This window comes from Harpegnathos saltator, unplaced genomic scaffold (assembly GCF_003227715.2).
Source record: "Harpegnathos saltator strain DR-91 unplaced genomic scaffold, Hsal_v8.6 scaffold546, whole genome shotgun sequence".
NCBI classification, from domain to species: Eukaryota; Metazoa; Arthropoda; class Insecta; order Hymenoptera; family Formicidae; genus Harpegnathos; species Harpegnathos saltator.
In genome coordinates this window covers 12,211-34,029 of record NW_020230367.1, presented here as the reverse complement: position 1 = coordinate 34,029, position 21,819 = coordinate 12,211, and the positions used below count along the sequence as shown (strand labels likewise).

Here is a 21,819-nt window from a genome sequence, read left to right as displayed (position 1 = left end):
CACATATGTGCAAGAATATTTTTATTTGTAAATAGTCTATGTTGATTACATCGTACTATTTTATATGCTATCTTACATATCGTAATCACATCATTTGATGCTTCACATAAGTTGCCTCGATCCTTTATCTGTATAAGTTTACTGGTACGCTCTATATTCAACTGTTTATATGTATTATTTGAAAGTAATTGCTTGCATTCTGAACAATTAATTCTTTTCATAATAGTTTTAGCAACATATCCTGATATGTAAGCAATGATTTCTTCAGCATATTCATTAACTTTTTTATCATGTAATACATAATTATGCTCAATAAAGATAAGATCTGAAGGTTCGTCTTCTAAAGATCTTTCTTCTAAAATAGTATCTTTATTTTGTTCTACATGTTCGTTAATTGTTTGTATATCATTCGTAGATTCATGTGAATGTGTTAGCAATACAGTATCTTGTGGAATGCAATTAGCATTCAATGAGACTGACACATTCGCTAAATGCAATATTTTTCTATATGACACCTTAAATTGCTTTACGCTAGGATTATTATTCCAACCATGCATTCTTCTAATCAATGAAAAAAAAGTTTCGATATGGTCCTGTGATAATTTATAAGTAAGAAGAAAGTTTATTGCATTTACATTAAATAATTCTTCTGCTAATGCAATAACATTCTGCAAATTAATTATAAATCCAATGAAACCTGTTTTGAGGATGCTTTGTAATACGGGAACATCATTTATTGTTAAGGAAGCAATGTAATGCATAAAAGTTTTAGCTTTATCTTTAATAGTACATAATGTATTTTTTATTATTGCATGTTTATTTTCAGTTTTATTGTATATGTTACGTGAATTTAAGATATCAAATGTCATTGAAAGTTTTATAAAATGTTGCAGTAGTTGAAGCTCCTATAAATCTTGGTTCTTTTAATTCATATTCTAAAAACGTCAATGCATCAGCCACAGAATTACTTAATGTTTGTGCTGCTAGATTAACTTTCATCTTTTCATTAAAAAAGTGTATATGCCTTTTTCGCATTTTATTGGCAACATGTAATTTTTCCACAGTTTGCACATTTACTAATTCTTTCAGAAAGTTCCAACTTATTACATTTTTGTCTTTATCTTTAATAACCCCTTTACTAATTGCATTCCTCACAAGCTTCAACATGTGACATGCATTATAAAAAATATAAATATTTTTAGATTTGTCAATAGGATGCTTAAAATACGGAACAATATGTTCAAAATTAACGTGTTTTAACTGTGCGCCTAGTATCTCGCACATTGCAATATTAGAAGTTGCTCCATCAAATGTAATACTAACAACGTAAATTGCTTTTTCATGGAGAATACTTAAAATGTTATTTAACAAATTTGCTTTTTCCTTACCATTTAATGCCTCGATAACGTAAAATGCAATTGGGATTTTAAAATGATCATTTATGCACACTAACATAAAAAGAAGGATATGGGTAGCAAGTGGCAGACTGTCAGACTTACTATCTTTAATACCCGTTTCAATAAAACCGTGTAATTCTTTGCCGTCCCAATCAACTTTTTTCTTAATATTCATTTCATCAAAAGTTATATTGAAAACTTAATTTTTTCCTTTCTCTCTAGCATTTTGCACCTTATCGAGTATAGTTTTAAACGATTGTTCAGATATACCGAATTACTACGAATTGTCTGCGTCCACATGCGCAGTGTACTGGGGTGAGGTAAACTTTTTAAAAACATTTTTCTTACATACAAATATGCTGCAGGCGAATGAAAATGTAACGTGCATGCAAAACTTTTTAAACTTTCGGGGAACGACTTCTTTCGCTTCTTATTTAACATTGTAAGTAGCAACTGTTGCATAATAGGTGACAATATATCTTAAATAAAGAAAAAGGAAGTACAAAATATAGATATAAAAACAGAAGAAATCAAGGAAACAAATGGTTGTACAATAGGATGCTTAAAATACGGAACAATATGTTCAAAATTGACGTGTTTTAACTGTGCGCCTAGTATCTCGCACATTGCAATATTAGAAGTTGCTCCATCAAATGTAATACTAACAACGTAAATTGCTTTTTCATGGAGAATACTTAAAATGTTATTTAACAAATTTGCTTATTTGCATAGTACGCATAGACATATACATAATAACTTATTTAGAACGAAGATATAACATCATTAGTGCATTTGTAGATTTGTAGATTGAGAGGGTATATGTATACGCACAACATTTGTTATACCATAATTTAACATGATGTAGAAATCAAGTATTGTTCTACCATTTGCTTCATTATCATGGACCTTTCAATAAGAGTCAATATTATGATGAAGTCACATTGTGATTGAAGAGTTATCATGAACTTTCTTATAAAAGAATAAACATTATGGACAATGTGAATTTCAAATCTTTCTGCGAATGAAAAATAGCTAAACTCAACTTACTTTGATTGCATGTATACCATTATTTGTTATAAAGTTTTTACTTTTCAGGTCCTGAAGCAAATCTTTATAAGTTAAAACTTTCTTCTGCATACGGTGTTTCTTTTGCCACATATTTTTTGTTTCATTTCGAATATATGATACATATCTTACAAACTGCTCCCATTTTGCATCAGACACAAAATCTGTTTTACGGAAGCATTTTGTAGCATGTTTAGAAGTGTTTACAAATATTTTTTTAATTTTTGAGTTTCTAAAATTCTCTTGCGACAATTTCCTGAAAATAAAATTTTGATAATTTATAATTTGTTGGAATAATACTCGATAGGAAAAATTATTTAAATCTTTAGATATCTCACCTTTTTCTAATGTGATTATTACTGTGGTTGCTATGGATATTTATGTTATTAACATCTTCTGCTACATGTGTATGTATATCTGCATCTGTGTCCGTAATGGAATTCTTACTCGTATTTTCACTATAAAACAAAAAATATTCACATACATTAATGTTTTATCTTATATATTACGATAACTTTATTTTCCCTTTAGGTGTATATCTTAGTGTATCTTTAGTGTTTCTTACCTATTTCTTTCATTGTCTATGTCATTATTTTCTGCTGTATTTGTATTTATATCTGTGCTTAAATTGGTATCTGTATCCTCCTCCACATGTTTACTACAAAACAAAATATTTCAATGTAATGGATTTATTGCATCTTCCTGTAAGATTATTACATGTATGTTCTTATTTATAATTTAACATTCTCACCAATTTTCTTCCGCGAAAATTAATGGAACTGCAGTCTTTCTCAATATTTTATTTTGTTTATATTCATTCATTTCATGATAGTCATTTTTTGTAAAGTGGTCACTGCATATTTTTGCTCCTTTGTAAAATACATCACGGCCAATAACGTGAAACCATTTTTTTTGCATTTCTTCATTTTTTGGGATTCTGTAAATTTTTTACATATATATTTTCACTTATATATATGTGTATATATATTATTAATTACGATATGTTTACATTCATATTGAATACAAATATATTTTTTAAATTACTTATGAAATGATCGTGGATAAAGAGGGTTTTCTTCCACACCACAAATATAGCACGTAGTAACCATTTTTTAAATTATTTTATTCCTTGTTTTCTCCGTGAATATGTATATGCTATGGTGCGTCGACGGATTCGATTAACTGTAGTCAACAAAAACTTTTAGCAACATACCAGCACTGACACAACACTGACAGAATAATCAGTTTTTCTTAAATGAAAATGCGAAACGAATGTCCGAGACATTAGAAGGAAAGTAGAGAAATAAAGCTGCAGAGAAACGCGGACAGAGCAGTTAGAGAAGATCTTCCAATGTGATTCTAACCTTCACGCTACCCTTAATCCTGCTATGACCGACATGCGCTTGTGATCGCAGGGAAATTAAGCGCGTAACAATACGTTGATACTAACTTTATAAAACAGAGCATCTTCTAAATCGTGCAGCAAATAAACTGGGAACCGACTACGCACCTCTTTTCAACCGCATACAGCTGTTTTACTACTCTTTTTCGCTCCCCACTCTTTCCCCACTCCTTTCCTTGTGTGAGAGAGAAAGATACTCGGCACCTATTGTTCGTCTCTTTCTACTTGATCTTCAAGTTTTGGCCTTCACACGCAGTCTATTCTTACTATATCTATGTGCAGACCCTTAACTTAATGCACCAGTTCAGCAATGTAGACAAAACGAACAGACCTTTGTCTGCCCCAGGCCCCAGTCTGTAGGCCTGTTCGTTTTTGGTCTGTTCTTTTTAGCTGCACTACTGAACTGGTGCAATAAGTTAAAGTGAAAAAAAATATAGTTGTCTCATTCTAACTTATTGCACTAGTTCCGCAGTGCAGCTAAAAAGAACAGACCATTTGTCTGCATTGCTGTACTGGTGCATTAAGTTAAAGTGAGACAAACGTAGGTTTTCTCACTTCAACTTGTTGCACCAGTTCAGCAGTGCAGCCAAAACGAACAGGCCTTGTCCTAGTTCAGTTCAGTACAGATCTAATGCAGTTTACGTGCAGTGTACTTCGAAAAAGAACAAACCTTTTATTCCGCGACCGTACACAGGCTTTGTCGAGACAATTCACAAGCCGTGCGCGGACACAAATGTCTACGGATCTGTCAACAGTGCCTGCTCGAATCTGTCGCCACTCTGACGTCAGTCTGCGTACAGATTGTTTACTGGGTATTTTCCATGCTGACAGTGAAGCTCTAAATACAATGCCAGGCAACAGGCAATAAAAATAAAAATAGACCAATCACAATTGATTATTACAAGAATAATCTATTGTGATTGGTCTATTTTTATTCTTATTGCCTGTTGCCTGGCATTGTGTTTAGGGCTTGAATATCGGAATGCAGCCAGAACGACATTTGTGGTCTGTTCTTTTTAGCTGCACTGCGGAACTAGTGCAATAAGTTAGAATGAGACAACTATATTTTTTTCACTGGGTCTGTTTTTTATAGCTGCACTACTGAACTGGTGCAATAAGTTAAAATGAGACAACTATATTTTTTCTCACTCTAACTTATTGCACTAGTTCAACAGTGCAATAAGTTAGATATAAAGAACAGACCCACTTTAATTTATTGCATCAGTTCAGTAGTGCAACTAAAAAGAACAGACTATTGATCACGTGATGATATCCAAGCAGTAAACAGCTGATGTCTCTTGCTAATAAAACGAAACACAATTTAATATTTAACTACGCTTGCATATATCTGCTCGAACTTTTCAAAATATGTTATCATGATTTTGTGCCCTTCTAAAAAGTATTTAAATTTTTAGGCTGTTTTGCCTGTTTTTTCAAAATATAATCGGTAAGATCAAGTTAGATGAAATTTTTATATTCTTATTCGTAAAACTATCACATATATCATGTATTAAATATTATAAAATATATATATATATTTTTTATTTATATCATTCTGCGTTATCCTTTTTATTGCTAATATCACGAACTGTTTAATTTTTACTGTTGAATAATTCACAGTATGTCGATTGTTTTAATATTTTATTTGTATTTACAACTCTGACAGATTTACTTAACAATCAAAATGACATCAATGTTTGATCAGTATGAGCAAGCTTCTCAGCGCTCCAAACAGGTGCTTGTACCACCGATTCGCCCAGATATTGTAAGTTTACTGTCAAATGTTAACTAACGAGACAAATTATACATGTGTATATATATATATATATACAATCAATTTTTTATACATATTGATGATAATATTGAGTAAAATATAATATTAAATAAATTAGAAATATTAGTATTATAAAGATTCAATGAAAAGAAATTGCAACATGTGTGTTATATTTATGATATTATTCTCTCATAAATTTCATTATTATACAATATGATCCAGCTATGATTGTTACTAGCCCTATATCCAATTGCATTAACGCAAAGATACATGATTGTATAATCGATACTTTTGTAAAATAACTTTACAGAGTACAGCAGGCTTTATTCAAATGAAGCTCCAAGATGATGGCCCAATTTTCACCAAGCAGAAGGTTAACTTTTTGCCATCTGACAAAATTCTTCATTTAGTTGTTAGTAGTAACATGATCGTGATTGCTATGGCTAACAACATTCTACTACGCATTGATATGAAACAGCCTGACAAGACTGAGGGTATTTCACAATCAATCTGTTATTTATTTTGTTTTTTTTTTATTAAATATTAAATATCTAAATATGTAAAATTGTTACGAATTTCAATTGTAAATATGTATGAGCATGATTAATAAACAAAGTTAATAAACTCTGTTAACAGAGCATTTTTCATTTCTCAGTAGAAAATCAAGCTGTATTTATGCTTGCAGAAATCGACATATCCAAATATACATTGACCATGAAAATGTCTGGTTTGTTTCTGGATCCATTGGGCCATCATTTGCTTGTAACCCTAGTACCGAGACACGGAGACAATAGTCCTCCTCCTGAATTGTACTACTTACATAGGAAAACAACCAAGCTCAAGCAAGCTGGTAAGTTCAAGGGTCATGAGATCACTGCTGTTGGCTGGAACTTTTCCAACACTTCGGACACAAGTTCAGGATCCATTTTATTGGGAACATCCAAAGGCCTGATTTTTGAAACAGAGATTGGATTGGAAACAGACAAGATTTTTAACACTAGTTTGGAACAATATTGGCGTCAGGTATGCATTCTTTTCAAGTGCACTGATAAAATTGTTCTATCTCTATTTTATATCTAACACATCGACTAACATCAGCTTGGTTATTTGGTCATAACATTAATCTCCTCAGCATTTCTTCCTTATCGTTTCTTTTTTGTACAAAGCTTCCGAATTATCTGCCTCTTTATGGTACAAAAGAGGTAGGAGGACTGGTGAGTTCTACATTTTTTCCTTCCATTTTTATACATTTGTACATTATATATTTATCATCTGTACATTATACTGCATATTTCACGCATTTGTGCCTCTTTGTGACACAAATTCATCAACTTATAACTTTACTTATTTTTACTCTGATACTTTTCAGTATATCATATATAAAATACACCTCGGAAAATATTAATTTTTCAATGACTTCATCTGAATGTTTTCGTATATAAAATAAGGAAAGAAAACTTCATTGATAATATTAACCTTTGCACACTAATTTGTCGATACAATTGCAAAATATTGAATTTTTTCGTGTATACCTGCTTTATCTTATCACAGCGATCGACTATTTAGTTTTAAATAATCTTTGTGAGAATATTTTAATGAAGCGATAATATCATTGTACGCCCCTTTTAGCTCCTCACCCTGCTGTCTCAGATCTACAACTTTTGTCTGAAACATTTTTTTTTGTCGAGGAAACTTTACCTTATCAAAATATCTAATGTCAAAGATATAATGGAACTCCTTGTGTGCGTACATATATAAAAAACCGAATATGGCATGTTTTTTTCGAGAAATTATGGTTTTAGGTATTCGATGTAGGAAAAAATAGCAAACCTCCGATCACTGGGATAGAATTTCACAAATTACCTAATTCCGACAAGTATATGATCATCGTGACTACTCTTATGCGCATTTATCAATATATTGGTGCCATTGCTAATACCGAGGAAAAGCCCCTTCTGCAACAAGTCTTTTACAAATATCTGAACGCGCAAGGTACAGAGAACATAAATAATGTTACACAGTTACGAAGAAAGTATTTCTCTTAAATCCTGATATATGACTCGTATAGATTTCGTAATGAAGATTTGATAAAATGTTGCTACGATTGAACCAATCATCACTGTCACTCGCACAATTTTGTTTACTCTATTATAACATTTGTTTGAACAAAAAGTAATTGCGTAATTGTTACAGAAAGTTTCAGTGAAGTAATAAGTTCCTTGCCATATTCAAAGATGCAATTTTATTATCCTTCTTTGGGTGTTTTACCAAAGTCATTCGGATGGCTGACAGAGACTGGTATTCTATATGCTCAGGTTGTACCATGAGTAAAACTACTATGTTATTTTACCTGTTCTAAATATTTTGAAAGGATCAAAATAAAAACGAAGAATACGAAATTATATGTCTTTAGGTAGACGCAAAATCTGAGGGAAACAATGTGTTGATCAATCAGCAGATGTTGACATGTCCGGAAACAAGTCTCATAGGTAGCAATTTGTCGCAGACTACTTCGACGCCGTTATCCTTTGTGTTGACAGAATTTCATGCATTGCTATTATATCCAGATCACGTAAAAGGCATATCGCTGTTGAACCAAGAATTAATATTCGAAGACATTTACAATGATGTACGTAATCAGTGCGATTATACTTATCGCAACTTATATGATTGTGCTAAATAACTAGTTACACAGAGTTCTATCGTAAGATATACATAATAAGGTCTACAAGTTTCCAATTCTAGGATATAAAAAAGATGATAGAATTAAATGAAACAATCATTTTTATTTTCTCATTTAATAATTATTTTCTTTTATTTTAATATACAGGGTGCACGATTTATCTGAAGACATTGAAATATCTCGAGAACTATGCATTGGATAAAAAAAAGTGGTTAATGAAAGTTGTTAGTCTCGAAGGGGGACATCCAATGATACCAAACTCGACCTCCCACCCCACCCCTTGGGGGTGGGGGTTGGGGGCAACTTTGAAATCTTAAATGGAAACCCCCATTTTTTATTGCAGATACGGATTCTACGCCACAAAATACGTAAATTTTGTCCGAAACTTTTTTTTTATTCGTGATAGATGGCGCTGTAATTGCAAAAAATTATATTTTCCGCAATTCTCCAGAAATGATCATTGGATTGAGAAATAAAAAATACCTGTTCAATATTTTTAAAAAACATAATAAAAGTTATTAAAAAGATAAGGTTTATCAACCTAACCTAAAAGATAAGGTTTATCAACAAGTGCCAACAACTCGTGAAAACATGGTAGAACACATAAGAAACACTTGCGCTGAAACTCCCGCAGATATGCTTCTATCCTGTGTACAGTCATTTGAAAAAAGGATCAATAAGTGTATTGAAGTTGAAGGTAAAAATTTCAAACACTTACTCTAATTAATTGAACAGTGAGAGGCAAGGGGACTCACATTAAAAAAGCACCCCGATCTGTGAGAGGCAAGGGGACTCACATTAAAAAAGCACCCGAAGGGAACATAAAACTACTACGTCCTCGTCGTTGTTCCTGTGTAACGCTAAAAGTAGTTTCTCGGAAAAATTCAACGCTATCACGAATGAAAAAAATTGTTTCAATAAAAATTTCACGTACAATCTAATTCTGCAATGAAAAATGTGGGTCCCCATTTGAGATTTGAACGTTATCACCCACCCTACCTCGAGAGGATGGGGGGGAATAACTTTTATTATGTTCTTTAAAAATATTGAACAGGTATTTTTTATTTCTCAATCCAATGATCATTTCTGGAGAATTGCAGAAAATATAATTTTTTGCAATTACAGCGCCATCTATCACGAATCAAAAAAAAAGTTTCGGACAAAATTTACGTATTTTGTGGCGTAGAATCCGTATCTGCAATAAAAAATGGGGGTTTCCATTTAAGATTTCAAAGTTGCCCCCAACCCTCACCCCCAGGGGGTGGGGTGGGAGGTCAAGTTTGGTATCATTGGATGTCCCCCTTCGAGACTAACAACTTTCATTAACCACTTTTTTTTATCCAATGTATAGTTCTCAAGATATTTCAATGTCTTCAGATAAATCGTGCACCCTGTATGTGTGTGTATGTGTATCTAGGAAAACATATATACAGGGTGTCACATTTTAATCCGGCCGGCTGAATAAAATTCGAGGATATTTTCCAGAAAAAAATGTCAGACAAATGTTGCTCAGTTCTAAGGGGGACATTCGATGCTATCAACAATTTTGACAAATTTCGAGGTACCTCCTGACAGGTAGAACATTGGCGGAAAAAAGTGCACGATCAACTATGCGAAAATTCGAGTGAATTCCTTGCAGCATTCCAAGAACTTTTTGTCTTCTGCAATTTCCCCCCAAACCCCACCATTCTCGAGTAAAAAATTCAGAATGTTTGAAAATTTCAATTTTGGAGGCTGAATAAGTGAAACTAGTTTGCGTTATAAAAAAAATGCTTCAGACAAAAGTTTCATTTTTTTTTACGTAGAATCGATTGCCGATGTGAAAAATAGGGGTTCCCATTTAAGAAAAAAAAGTTGATCTTGAATGACCTTGAATCCTTCACTCGAGGTCAAAATTGTTGATGGCATTGAATGTCCCCCTTAGAACTGAGCAACATTTGTCTGACATTTTTTTCTGGAAAATATCCTCGAATTTTATTCAGCCGGCCGTATTAAAATGGGATACCCTGTATATATACACTTTTTTTTTTTAGAACGATGAATTCATATTTCTATACCACTGAAAACATATTTAGAATTTTGTCCTCAACACTGCAATTTGACACTATAGAAATCGCTTCATTTTTGGTGATTATGCAAATTGAACTTTAATTTTAATAATGAGCAATGATCATTAGAAACTAAGGGCTAAGGGAGTGATTTTTTATTTTTTAAATTGGAGTTCGATTTTTGTGCAATATTCCATAACTGGTGATGAAAAAATCAATGTATATTAAATCGCAGTTAAATCACATTAAGGACAAACGTCCATATTTTTTTTAGATATAGAAAAATTCACTCTAAAAATATTGAAATGGATAATTGTATGAAACGATAAAATTGGTTGTTTCATATTATCTTCTTGTATCCTTAGCCTGGCAATTTTTCGACCTTGTTACTAAAACATTTACCACATATGATTTCACGTATATAGGCAGTCGGCAAATTGATCGGCATTACCAAAGACCCCGCGACAAGATCAATTTGGGCTTATAGTGAACGAGCTGTCTTCAAATACAGAGTTACAAAAGAAGATAGAAATGTCTGGCAGGTAAAGATACAAAAAAAAAGAGAGAGAGAATAGAAATGTGTTTTGAATATGAATATCAACATATTATATTTCGAGGTTATTTCAGGTATATGTGGACAAGAGCGAGTTTGAACTCGCTAAGCAATATTGTAAGGATAATCCCGCGCATATTGATCAAGTACTTGTAAAACAAGCAGAAATGCTCTTCAAGAATAAAGAGTAAGTTCTGTGAAATATTATTTTTTTCCGTAAATATTTTGCTTAATCTGATCCCCCTCTCCCTCCCCCCTTTATGATATTTGGAAATTTAACTTGCAGATACGAAAAGAGTGCGCTGATATATGCGGATACGCACTCTTCTTTCGAGGAGATATCTTTAAAGTTCCTGCAGGAGTGGCAAATTGAAGCCCTGAAGACGTTCCTGCGCAAGGTACTCTTTTTATGTTTAAGAAATGTTCATCTTCGTTCCAATAGATACAATTGCAACTCGATAGTCTCTCTCCGCTGGATTGATTGCATTGGTCACGTTCAGCGGAGAAAACTGCTCCGCTACCACTCAGTAGCAAATGTTCATGATTGAAGAATTCTTTTAAATCTTTGGCAGGTCCGAACAGACGTACCAATCAGAGACGTTTGCTACGGAACGGTAGCGGAGCAGTTTTTTCCGCTGAACGCGACCATTGTTTCCATGGGTGCGTTCCGTTTGACGCATATGCGCGCATTTATCTATAATTTATGTCACATATACTATAAAAAATGCGCGCATATGCATGAAACAGAACGCACCCCAATAATGCTTCATTTTTATTCTTTTTTAATATATATTTCATATTCTCTGTTTTTAATATTTCATATTTTCGTATTGTAATTTTGTTCGCTGGTAAAGCATTTTAATAAAGTTAATTCGATTATATATTTACATTTAGAAACTCGATGGTTTCAAGACGCAAGATAAAACGCAGATAACAATGATCGTTATTTGGGTGACTGAGCTGTTCATGAATCAAATGGGTGCTTTGCGTAGCAGTAACACATCTTACCGCCACGATCCGCAATATATAGAATTGCAGAATCAGTTTGATCAGTTTCTCGCTATTCCTAAAGTTGAGGTATTTCGTCTAAATATCGAAATTTTTTGTAACATTTCATATCTTTATGCATTTAGCGAAACAAGAATGAATTGACTCATTATTTTAAGTACTAATTTAAATTCTTGGTTGCAGGAATGCATCAGGAAAAACCGCAACACGATATATGATTTGATGGCAAGTCACGGCGATAAAGACAATCTAATAAACTTAACAGTAATGCACCGCAATTATGAAGAAGTAATTCGCCAAAATCTGTATAAGAGTGACTATATAGGGGCACTTGGGGTACTTAAAAATCAGAGCAATAAGGATCTCTTCTATCAGTTCGCTGGAATCCTGCTACAGGAATTGCCACGACCCACTATTGCTGCTTTGATCTCACAAGGTTCATTACTGAAGCCGGTCAAGCTACTACCAGCTTTGGTCTCATGCAACAGTGATGAGAAACACGTAAAGAACGATATCTTATATTTATTTTTAATTTCGAATGAATTTGAATTCGTAGCTATGCTGATGATATACTAATATGCTGTCGTGTTTGTGACAGGCTAAAGAAATCATAAAATATTTAGAATTCTGCGTGTACAAACAGGGCTCGCAAGAGCAAGCGATTCACAATTTTCTATTGTCCTTATACGCCCGTTATAAGCAGGACGAAGTGATGCGATACATAAGCTCTCAAGGTGCATATTTAAAGTTTTATGAAAAACTAATCCATTAAGAACGTGAGTCGGCAAGCTAATCTGAATCAAGATGAATCAAATAAAACATTAATGTAAGAAGAGCATTAGAGCTATTTCTCAGTATAAGACACATGGCACATGTCACATTCTACGAATTGATTGTATTTGTATGTGACTTTCAAAACTCGCAAAACTCGTTTCGTTGTCAATAGATGATTCCTGGCTAGGCTCGCAGACTTGGATCGTTTATTTGTTACTTCCGTTCCTAAAGGACTGATTCGTCCTTAAAATTCGATTTGGTGAGATTTGATTCAGCCGCATAATGGTAGAAATCAATTTTACGTTTATCTAATTTGATTCACCCCAAATTATTTACTGGAGAATATTTTCGAGACGATCCTTCAATATTATTGGTTTATTTTTTCGCTTTTATTCTCTACTATATTCTTGTATCCTTTTCCTCTTTTTTTAAATAAGTCTAAATTGTACGCCTGTACAATTCTATTTTTAATCAATAGTAATCACTTTTTAATTGATGATAATTCTCTGTTAAATTTATAACAATCATCTCAATATAACAATCTCTCAATCTCTAACAATTATAATAAACTCTTTTTTAGTTCTGAAAGTATAGAGTATTAAGTCAGCGAAAAAGAGCGTGTCTTATATTTCCAGGTCAAGATATCAATATGGTACATTATGACGTACATTATGCATTAAGATTGTGTCAAGAAGTTAGATTGACGGAAGCCTGCGTGCAATTGTCAGCATTGCTTGGTTTGTGGACCACCGCTGTAGATCTCGCTCTTACGATTAGCGTGGATCTTGCCAAGCAAATCGCCGCCATGCCATCCGATCATGATGACGAGTTGAGAAAGAAATTGTGGTTGAAGATAGGTATAAACTTTTTTTGTCAATAATTAATTTGATTCTGCTAAGGAATCTGATCTTCGTCAATCTCTGCGCATGAGCGCGCGCTTAAACATTTTAGTTTAAGATTTAATTAGCAATTGTGCAATGTGATTTTTTAATTGCATTCTTTTCTTCAGCGGAGCATGTGGTACGAGAAAAAGACGACATACAGCAAGCAATGGAATTTTTGCAGCATTGCGATCTCGTGAGAATAGAAGATATCTTGCCGTTTTTCTCCGATTTCGTCACAATCGATCACTTCAAGGAAGCTATTTGCAATTCTCTGCAGGTAAACATTAAATAGGAATGACTGATATTGTTCTTGAATTTAAAATTTTACGATCAGATTTCAAATGAGATTCTACCTACTGATTTTAACTCTTTAAGAGCAAAATATTCCAAGGCTAAACAATTTCTGAAGATGGAATATTTTAGATTTAGACTATCGTAAATCAAGTAGTGAAAAAGCTTCTTGAATAATCGAAAACAGTGAACTGAGACGAGTGAAACCTAAATAACCAAACTTGTTTATTAAGATTCCCAAAAAGTTGCCGTAACTATTTTCATTATGATGTCAGAAGCGAAAAAATGCATGTTCAAAATTCCGGCAAAATACGTCGAAATAAAGAGATATATCCTGAAAAAATGACACTTGCAATCTGCTAAGTATACCTATAAAATATTCTGGATACTTCCCTTTCGCTCTAACAATAAATCATCGCTCTAACAATAAATATCAAAATTAATATGACATGCAGCTCACCTTACCTGTCCTCACGATTCACGTTAATTTTACAGTAATTTATTGATTGTCAGAGCGAAAGAAATGTTCCAAGTACTTTACAAGCAGTCGTATATACTTAATTAATTGCAAGTGTCACCTTTTAGATATATTTCTTTCTTTTAATGTACTTTGCAGAAATTTTTGGCGTGCATTTTCTGGCTTCTGACTCGTAAATCAAAATAACCGCAGCCAATATTCAGAAGCCTTAGTATGTGTAAAGAAACATGAATATAAATTATTCATCGCAACAGTTAATAACTGTTACTTGTGTCAAAAAAATGAACCGAAGAAATTTGTCAAACGCACATATGCTTTCATAGTTTGCATCAATAACGTTTGTCAGGCGCACGTATATATCTATAACATTCGAAAGATTAAAGGCACTGTGTATCCTATAGTTCTAAATTCGTTTAATTTACATACACATATACACATAAAATTACAATTTTACGATAATATACAGGCTGCCAAAAGTTCCGGAACGGCTAATTATTTAAAAAAAATAATGATTGTTTAAAATAAAAGTTGTAGAGCTTAAAAAATCTATCAGATATTGATATTTATCTATCAGATATTGAATTATTTGACCTTGGAATGACCTTGAGAAATGTTATGTATGTATGAGTTTATTGAGTCCCCATCGGGGTTACAATTTTCTATAAACTTCTGCCCCATCTCATCCCTCCCATCCCCCAACGCACCCCACGCACCCGCCCGCTCCTCCCCTCCACATACACACACACACCCCCCCTCCTCTATTCTTAAAAACTATCTTACCACTACTTATAACTACTTATAACTAATCGCTTATTCTACGCACGCATATTTCTTACTCTTGCTTAATCTATCTTATCATCTACCTTATCGTCTATCGCTGACCTCCGTTTCCTCTCGTTCATTCCTTCTCCTCACTCACTCATTCGCTCCTTCATTCACTTTCCTCTCTCCCTTCCTCCAAATTCCTTCCCTCCCTCCATTGCTCCACCTCCTTCATCCATCTCTCTCCCTCCCCTTCCTCTCCCAGCATCCTCTCCACCACGCTTTCCCATCTCTCTCCTTCCCCTTCCCCTTATTTCGTGCATTCTTCCCACACGTGTTCCCACGTTTCCACCCTCCCTCCACACATCCTACATATCCTCCTTTCTTGTTCTTTCCAGTATCTCCCCTCCCTTATCACGTTGCCCATCCTAAACCTTAATACCCTTCTCCATCTTTTCTCTGCCCATCCTTTTTTCAAATATGCCGGGATCCCCTCCCCCTTTATATACCTGTATCACTTATTGTACCTGGATTCTCTTATTCTTTGCCATCTTTCTTCCTTCTGCACCTCCCTGTCTCTTTCCTCTGTTGTCTCATACTCTCTCCGCCCTGCTCTTCCCTTCCTATCTCCCTCTCTCTCATAAACTCCCTTCTCTCCTGTTCCCATCTTCCCACTATTTTCTCCCTCCCCCATCTCTCTCTCATCTCCTTCCAGCATCCTCTTGCCACTTCCTCCCTTTGCCGTCTTGCAGCCTCCTTTCAAAGTTCCATGCCATTTTTCCTGCTCTCCCCCTCATCTTCTCTCTCCCTATCTCTTCTCTTATCATGTAGCCTGGCGTACTCCATTCTGCTCCCATCGTCCACCTTACATATCTTTCATGCGTCCTTTCCATTTCCTTCCTTTCTTTCCACCTCCATATCTCTGCTCCATATCCCATCACCGTCCACACTAATTTGTCATATAACCATATCCTTCTTCCCCAGTCCTTTCCCCACAGTCTTTTTCCTATACCCCACACTTCCCTCATCACTACCACTGCTTTCCTATTTATTTCTCTCACCTGTGCCTCCTGTCCCCCGTTATTTTATCACATATCCCAAATACCTGTACTCCTTTACCTCCTCTAGTTTCTTTCCTTTCCACCTCCACTCCATCCTCTTTTTCCTTCCTCCCCCACTCCTGAATCTCATCATTTTTGTCTTTCTTATATTCAATTCCAACCTCTTTCCTTCTAGATATCCTTCTAGCCTGCCTATCATCATTTTCATCTCCTGCTCCTCCTCTGCCATCATTACAATGTCGTCTGCATAGGATAGGATATACACTTTTTTTTCATCTATCTTTACCCCCCCCACCTCCCCTTCGAAATCTCTTCCTCTAAATTCGCTAGCATTGTGTTGAACAATATTGGGCTCAGTGGGCATCCCTGTCTAACCCCTCTTGCCGTCCAAAACTCTTCCCCCATTGTCCTGCTTATACTTACCCTATTCTTTGTATCCCTAAGAATTTCCTCTACTCTGTCCATCAGTCCTTTCCTCACTCCCCTCTCCCTCATCGCTCCTATTAATCCCTCCCTATCCACCGAATCAAGCGCGACCTTTAAATCCACAAATATTGCTGTCAACTTCCTTCCCTTTTTTCCTAACTGCCTGTTTATCACATAGTTCAACGTGTACATCTGGTCTATTGCTCCTATCCCTTTCCTGAATCCCGTTTGGCTTCCTGACAGCATCCCTTTTTCCTCCACTTCTTCCCTTAGTCTTTCTGCCAATACTGCCGCGTACACTTTGTATAGTGATGGCATCAGTGTTACTCCCCTATATTCTGTCACCTTATCTCCTTTTCCATTCTTAATAACTGGGACTATTACCCTCTCCTTCCAGTTCTCGGGCCACCCCTCTCCCCTTCATACTCTCCTACACACCTTTCCCGCCAATCTTTCCATTTCCTCTCCTCCATATCTCTATACCCTTAAAAAACGTTATCGACATAAAAATCTTAAATGGAAACTCAAATTTTTTATTATACCGTCTTTTTCCACCAATTAATTTGAACAACGTTTGTCTGAAACATTTTTTTCATTTGCCTAATATTTTTTGAGATATTTAAGGATAACTTGCTAACTTTTTCAATATTTAACTTACGATATCTCGCTAACTGTTTGTCAGGATAAAAATATGGTATTAAACTTTTCTATTCTATTTGATCTCAAGAATATATTAGTACAATAATGTTCTATTTTTTTGTTAATTTATTAATCTTTCGAAATTTCAAAATCATCAAATTAACAAAAGTCAGGGCGCTGTTGTAACAATATATTCTTCAGACCAAGTAGAACAGAAAAGTCTAGTACCATTTTTTTATCCCGACAAATGGTTAGCGAGATATCGTAAGTTAAATATTAAAAAAGTTACCAAGTTATCCTTAAATATCTCAAAAAATACTAAGCAAATAAAAAAATGTTCGAGACAGAAGTTGTTCAAATTAATTGGTGGAAAAAGACGGTGTAATAAAAAATTGGAGATTCCACTTAAGATTTTTATGTCGACCTTGATAACGTTTCTCAAGGTCATTCCAAAGTCAAACAATTATCAATATCTGATAGCTTTTTTTAAGCCCTACAACTTTTGTTTCAAACATTGTTTTAGACAATCATTTTTTTAAATAATTAGCCGTTCCGGAACTTTTGGCAGACCCTGTATATTATGTTCTGCTGGTATATACAGGGTGCACGATTTATCTGAAGACATTGAAATATCTCAAGAACTATGCATTGGATAAAAAAAAAGTGGTTAATGAAAGTTGTTAGTCTCGAAGGGGGACATCCAATGATACCAAACTCGACCTCCCACCCCATCCCCTAGGGGTGGGGGTTGGGGGCAACTTTGAAATCTTAAATGGAAACCCCCATTTTTTATTGCAGATACGGATTCTACGCCACAAAATACGTAAATTTTGTCCGAAACTTTTTTTTTGATTCGTGATAGATGGCGCTGTAATCGCAAAAAATTATATTTTCCGCAATTCTCCAGAAATGATCATTGGATAGAGAAATAAAAAATACCTGTTCAATATTTTTAAAGAATATAATAAAAGTTATTCCCCCCCATCCTCTCAGGGTAGGGTGATAACGTTCAAATCTCAAATGGGGACCCACATTTTTCATTGCAAAATTAGATTGTACGTGAAATTTTTATTGAAACAATTTTTTTCATTCGTGATAGATAGCATTGCACTGCCTTTTATAATAAGCCGTAGTTGGCCATACACCCACAGTGACGCGTCGAGCAGTTCCCTCTTCGATTCGAGTTCCCATTTGAGATTTGAACGTTACCACCCACCCTACCCCGAGAGGATGGGGGGGAAATAACTTTTATTATGTTCTTTAAAAATATTGAACAGGTATTTTTTATTTCTCAATCCAATGTTCATTTCTGGAGAATTGCGGAAAATATAATTTTTTGCGATTACAGCGCCATCTATCACGAATCAAAAAAAAAGTTTCGGACAAAATTTACGTATTTTGTGGCGTAGAATCCGTATCTGCAATAAAAAATGGGGGTTTCCATTTAAGATTTCAAAGTTGCCCCCAACCCCCACCCCCAGGGGGTGGGGTGGGATGTCGAGTTTGGTATCATTGGATGTCCTCCTTCGAGACTAACAACTTTCATTAACCACTTTTTTTTATCCAATGCATAGTTCTCGAGATATTTCAATGTCTTCAGATAAATCGTGCGTCCTGTATAGTCGAAAAAGGTGATTTTCAAACCTGACGAACAAATTCAAAAATTTTCTTGTGAATTGCTTTTTTGTTTTCTCTTAACGCGATAGGAGTACAATCAGCACATACAAGATCTCAAAGAAGAGATGCAGGAAGCCACGAAAGCAGCGGAACTAATCAGAAAGGATATCCAGACCTTCAGATCTAGGTGAGACTGATGGAAGACCTTTCCGAAATAATTTGTCACTTTCCATAACTTTTTGCATGTAAATGTGCTAGAGCTTTTTTTTTGGTCACGCAGGGGAAATCCATTATGGATACCCCACCCCTGGGGGGGGTTATGTCAGACTCCTACCGACTAAAACCCCCTGCGGGGGTGCCTACCGATCGGACCGTAATGAGGGGTGTTAGGGGAACTACGCCTGCATTCCCTCCCCAACACCCCGGCCCCAGGGCTCTCCGGAAGCCCCACGCCCAAATACCGCGCCCCCTCCCCACAAAGGGAGTTAAGGGCGCGGTGCCCCGGCCGGTTACCCAGCCGGGTTGGCCTTCTGGTCTAAATTATGGAGGGGGGACACCCGCCCTTCCTCCTTGCCCCGCCTCCCCCCTTCCCTACTGGGTAGGGGGGCAGAAGAATGAGGCCTAGGCCTAACCAAGCCCCACTCCTCTTCTCCCTGCCACGATGCTCACCGTGGGTGGGCGAGTGCGACCCGCTCACCCACTCCCATCGCGCCGTCGAAGGCGGGCCCGAAGCGGCCGAGGAGGTCTCCGAGGAATCGGAAGCCGCTCCTCGACCGGCGCCACCTCGGGTCCGCTCCCCATCCCTGTGGAGCGCCGCCCCCCCCCTCATCGCTCCCTGCGATGCTGCGGGGCTGCGCTCCTACTCGGCGACCTCCTTGCGAGACATTACGTCCCGGCAAAAGGAGACCGCCGCTCCCCATACCTCCTCGCTCCCACACATAGCTTTAAGCATGCGCGGGAGTGAGAGGGCCCCCTCTGGACACCCCACCGCCCGGGCGAGGACACGGCGCTGTGGCTCCCACGCCTGGCATTCAGCCAGGGTGTGCCGCACCGTGTCCTCCCTCGCCGGGCAGTAGTGCACTCCGCAGTGGGCTCCCTTCCGATCCGATGCAGGTACCGACCGAAGCACCCATGCCCGGTCAGCACCTGCACCAGATGGAAGATGAACCCGCGTCCCCTTCTGCCTGCCATTTCTGGCAGGCAGGGGCGGACGGCCTCGGCCGTTCGGAGAATCCCCGGGAGTCGTCCAGTATGGCCGACCACCGTTCCAGGACTCGGGCTCCGGCCTGGGATCTTAGGGCCCTCAGGCCTCTGGCCGATAATCCTTCCCCCTCCTCGCGGAGCTCTTCCACTCTCCAGTAGAGGATGTGCCACTCCTCGGCAAGGAGCTTCACAGGGGGGGGAGCCGGCTAGGGCCGTCGCCGCCCTGTACGAGATGGTGCGATATCCCCTGATCGCCCTCACGACCACCGATCGCATGGCTTGGCGTAGTAGCCGTTTGCCGCGGTCAGAAACTATAAGCCGGGGCGCCCCGCAGAGGGCGATCGAGAGCACCACCCCGATATAGAGACGGCGAGCGTGCCACCCGGGGTCCCCCTGGGTTTTCATCAGGCTGGCTAACGCCAGCCCTATTTTCCGGACCCGGAGGGCCAGGCCCTTGAAGTGGGCCCCAAAATCCTATCGGCCGTCCAGCGTCAGGCCCAGATATTTGATCGTGGGCCCGACGCGGACGCGGACTCCGTCCACCCGGGTCTCCGCCGGCGCCCCACGACTGCCGTCGTGAAAGAAGACAGCTTCTGTCTTCTGTAATGTGCTTGCTACAGCTGAATTGAGCGATATTATGTTATATTATATACAATATCATTTTAATTCAGCTGTAACATATTTGTTCTATCGATCCAATGGTAAACGTTATTTTTCAGATGTACCTTTGTACATGCAAGGGATGCATGCAACACGTGTGAAGTACAATTACTATTACGACCATTCTACGTGTTTCCCTGCGGTCACAAGTTTCATAGCGATTGTTTAGTGGCGACATTGACGCCGATGCTGTCTATGGATCAGAGAACGAAACTGGCGGATCTACAACGGCAACTTACAGCCATCTCAAATCGGCCCGAGGATACTGCATCGGTGGCTTCTGTGGCCTTGTCAACAAGAGACCAGATCAAAGCCGATATCGACGAATTGATCGCGTCAGAATGTCTCTATTGCGGAGAGCTTATGATAGAGTATGTTTGATTATCGAATAACTCCACCTGATCTAAAATTTACCAATTTAGCATTAATACGCGTATATTTTCATGCGATATTGTGCGTATTTTGTATGTATTCATCTGGCTATTTATGTTTAACTAATTCGGAAATGTATACGTGTATTTCTGATCTCAGAAATTCTTAAAATCCATGAAATATTTGAGAAATGTCCAAATGTTTTTAATTTTTACTTCTGGGTTTCTGAATTTTGAGATTTTGGTATTTTAGATCGCATGATTCAAATTCTGAAATTTTATATTTTGAGAATAATTTTGTCTCGGTTAATTAACACGATGATTGATATTTTTTGCAGATCGATAGATAAACCATTTATCGAGGAAGAAGATTACGAACGTATAATGAAGGAATGGGCGTGAGAAAGCTTTTCTGTAAAAAATGTGATACAGCATGCTCATTTTTCTTAGGAGACATTGGCAGGAGGCTCTTAGAATTGATCTTCTGAAGTTTAGCATTCTCTCTCTCTCCCCCTCTCTCTCTCTCTCTTTCTCTCTCCCCCCCCTGAATAAGCTGACTTCATCATTGTAACTATTTCGGCTATTTTAATTAATTGATTACAGCTAAAACCGAATAATTTATTTTATTTACATGCTGGAAAGATAAACATATATAATTTACGTATAACATCAAGAAAACTTAATTAAATATCATATCCCAAAGTATCAAAATATCCTATATTG

General features: G+C 36.8%; 2 protein-coding genes across 11 annotated transcripts; one reads left to right on the top strand and one right to left on the bottom strand.

The window, feature by feature from the left end:
* Positions 1 to 1,260: 1,260 nt before the first annotated feature.
* On the bottom strand, positions 1,261 to 4,702 carry LOC112589576 (uncharacterized). Of its 6 annotated transcripts, none has more exons than XM_025303440.1 (8): positions 4,535 to 4,702; positions 3,827 to 4,136; positions 3,507 to 3,644; positions 3,214 to 3,399; positions 3,028 to 3,120; positions 2,801 to 2,920; positions 2,445 to 2,718; positions 1,261 to 2,303 (listed from the first exon to the last, which is right to left on the bottom strand). In XM_025303440.1, exons 3-8 carry the CDS (start codon positions 3,569 to 3,571, stop codon positions 2,181 to 2,183), a joined length of 861 nt encoding a protein of 286 aa, XP_025159225.1. In that variant the 5' UTR covers positions 3,572 to 3,644; positions 3,827 to 4,136; positions 4,535 to 4,702; the 3' UTR covers positions 1,261 to 2,180. The 6 variants fall into 6 exon arrangements, with proteins under 6 accessions (XP_025159225.1, XP_025159226.1, XP_025159227.1 ...); XM_025303441.1 differs by having other exon boundaries at positions 3,913 to 4,136; XM_025303442.1 differs by having other exon boundaries at positions 3,973 to 4,136.
* Positions 4,583 to 21,801, top strand: dor (vacuolar protein sorting-associated protein 18 dor). 5 transcript variants are annotated; one of them, XM_025303438.1, is made up of 20 exons: positions 5,120 to 5,311; positions 5,531 to 5,629; positions 5,949 to 6,132; positions 6,324 to 6,661; positions 6,805 to 6,852; positions 7,441 to 7,630; positions 7,832 to 7,953; positions 8,052 to 8,127; positions 8,206 to 8,267; positions 10,795 to 10,911; positions 10,997 to 11,109; positions 11,209 to 11,320; positions 11,817 to 11,999; positions 12,114 to 12,431; positions 12,529 to 12,664; positions 13,340 to 13,561; positions 13,714 to 13,865; positions 18,952 to 19,049; positions 20,785 to 21,096; positions 21,435 to 21,801. In XM_025303438.1, the coding sequence occupies exons 2-20, from the start codon at positions 5,549 to 5,551 to the stop codon at positions 21,496 to 21,498; spliced, it is 2,928 nt and encodes a 975-aa protein (XP_025159223.1). In that variant the 5' UTR covers positions 5,120 to 5,311; positions 5,531 to 5,548; the 3' UTR covers positions 21,499 to 21,801. The 5 variants fall into 5 exon arrangements, with proteins under 5 accessions (XP_025159222.1, XP_025159223.1, XP_025159220.1 ...); XM_025303437.1 differs by lacking the exon at positions 5,120 to 5,311 and adding an exon at positions 4,583 to 4,676 and having other exon boundaries at positions 8,052 to 8,267; XM_025303435.1 differs by having other exon boundaries at positions 8,052 to 8,267.
* Positions 21,802 to 21,819: the final 18 nt, after the last annotated feature.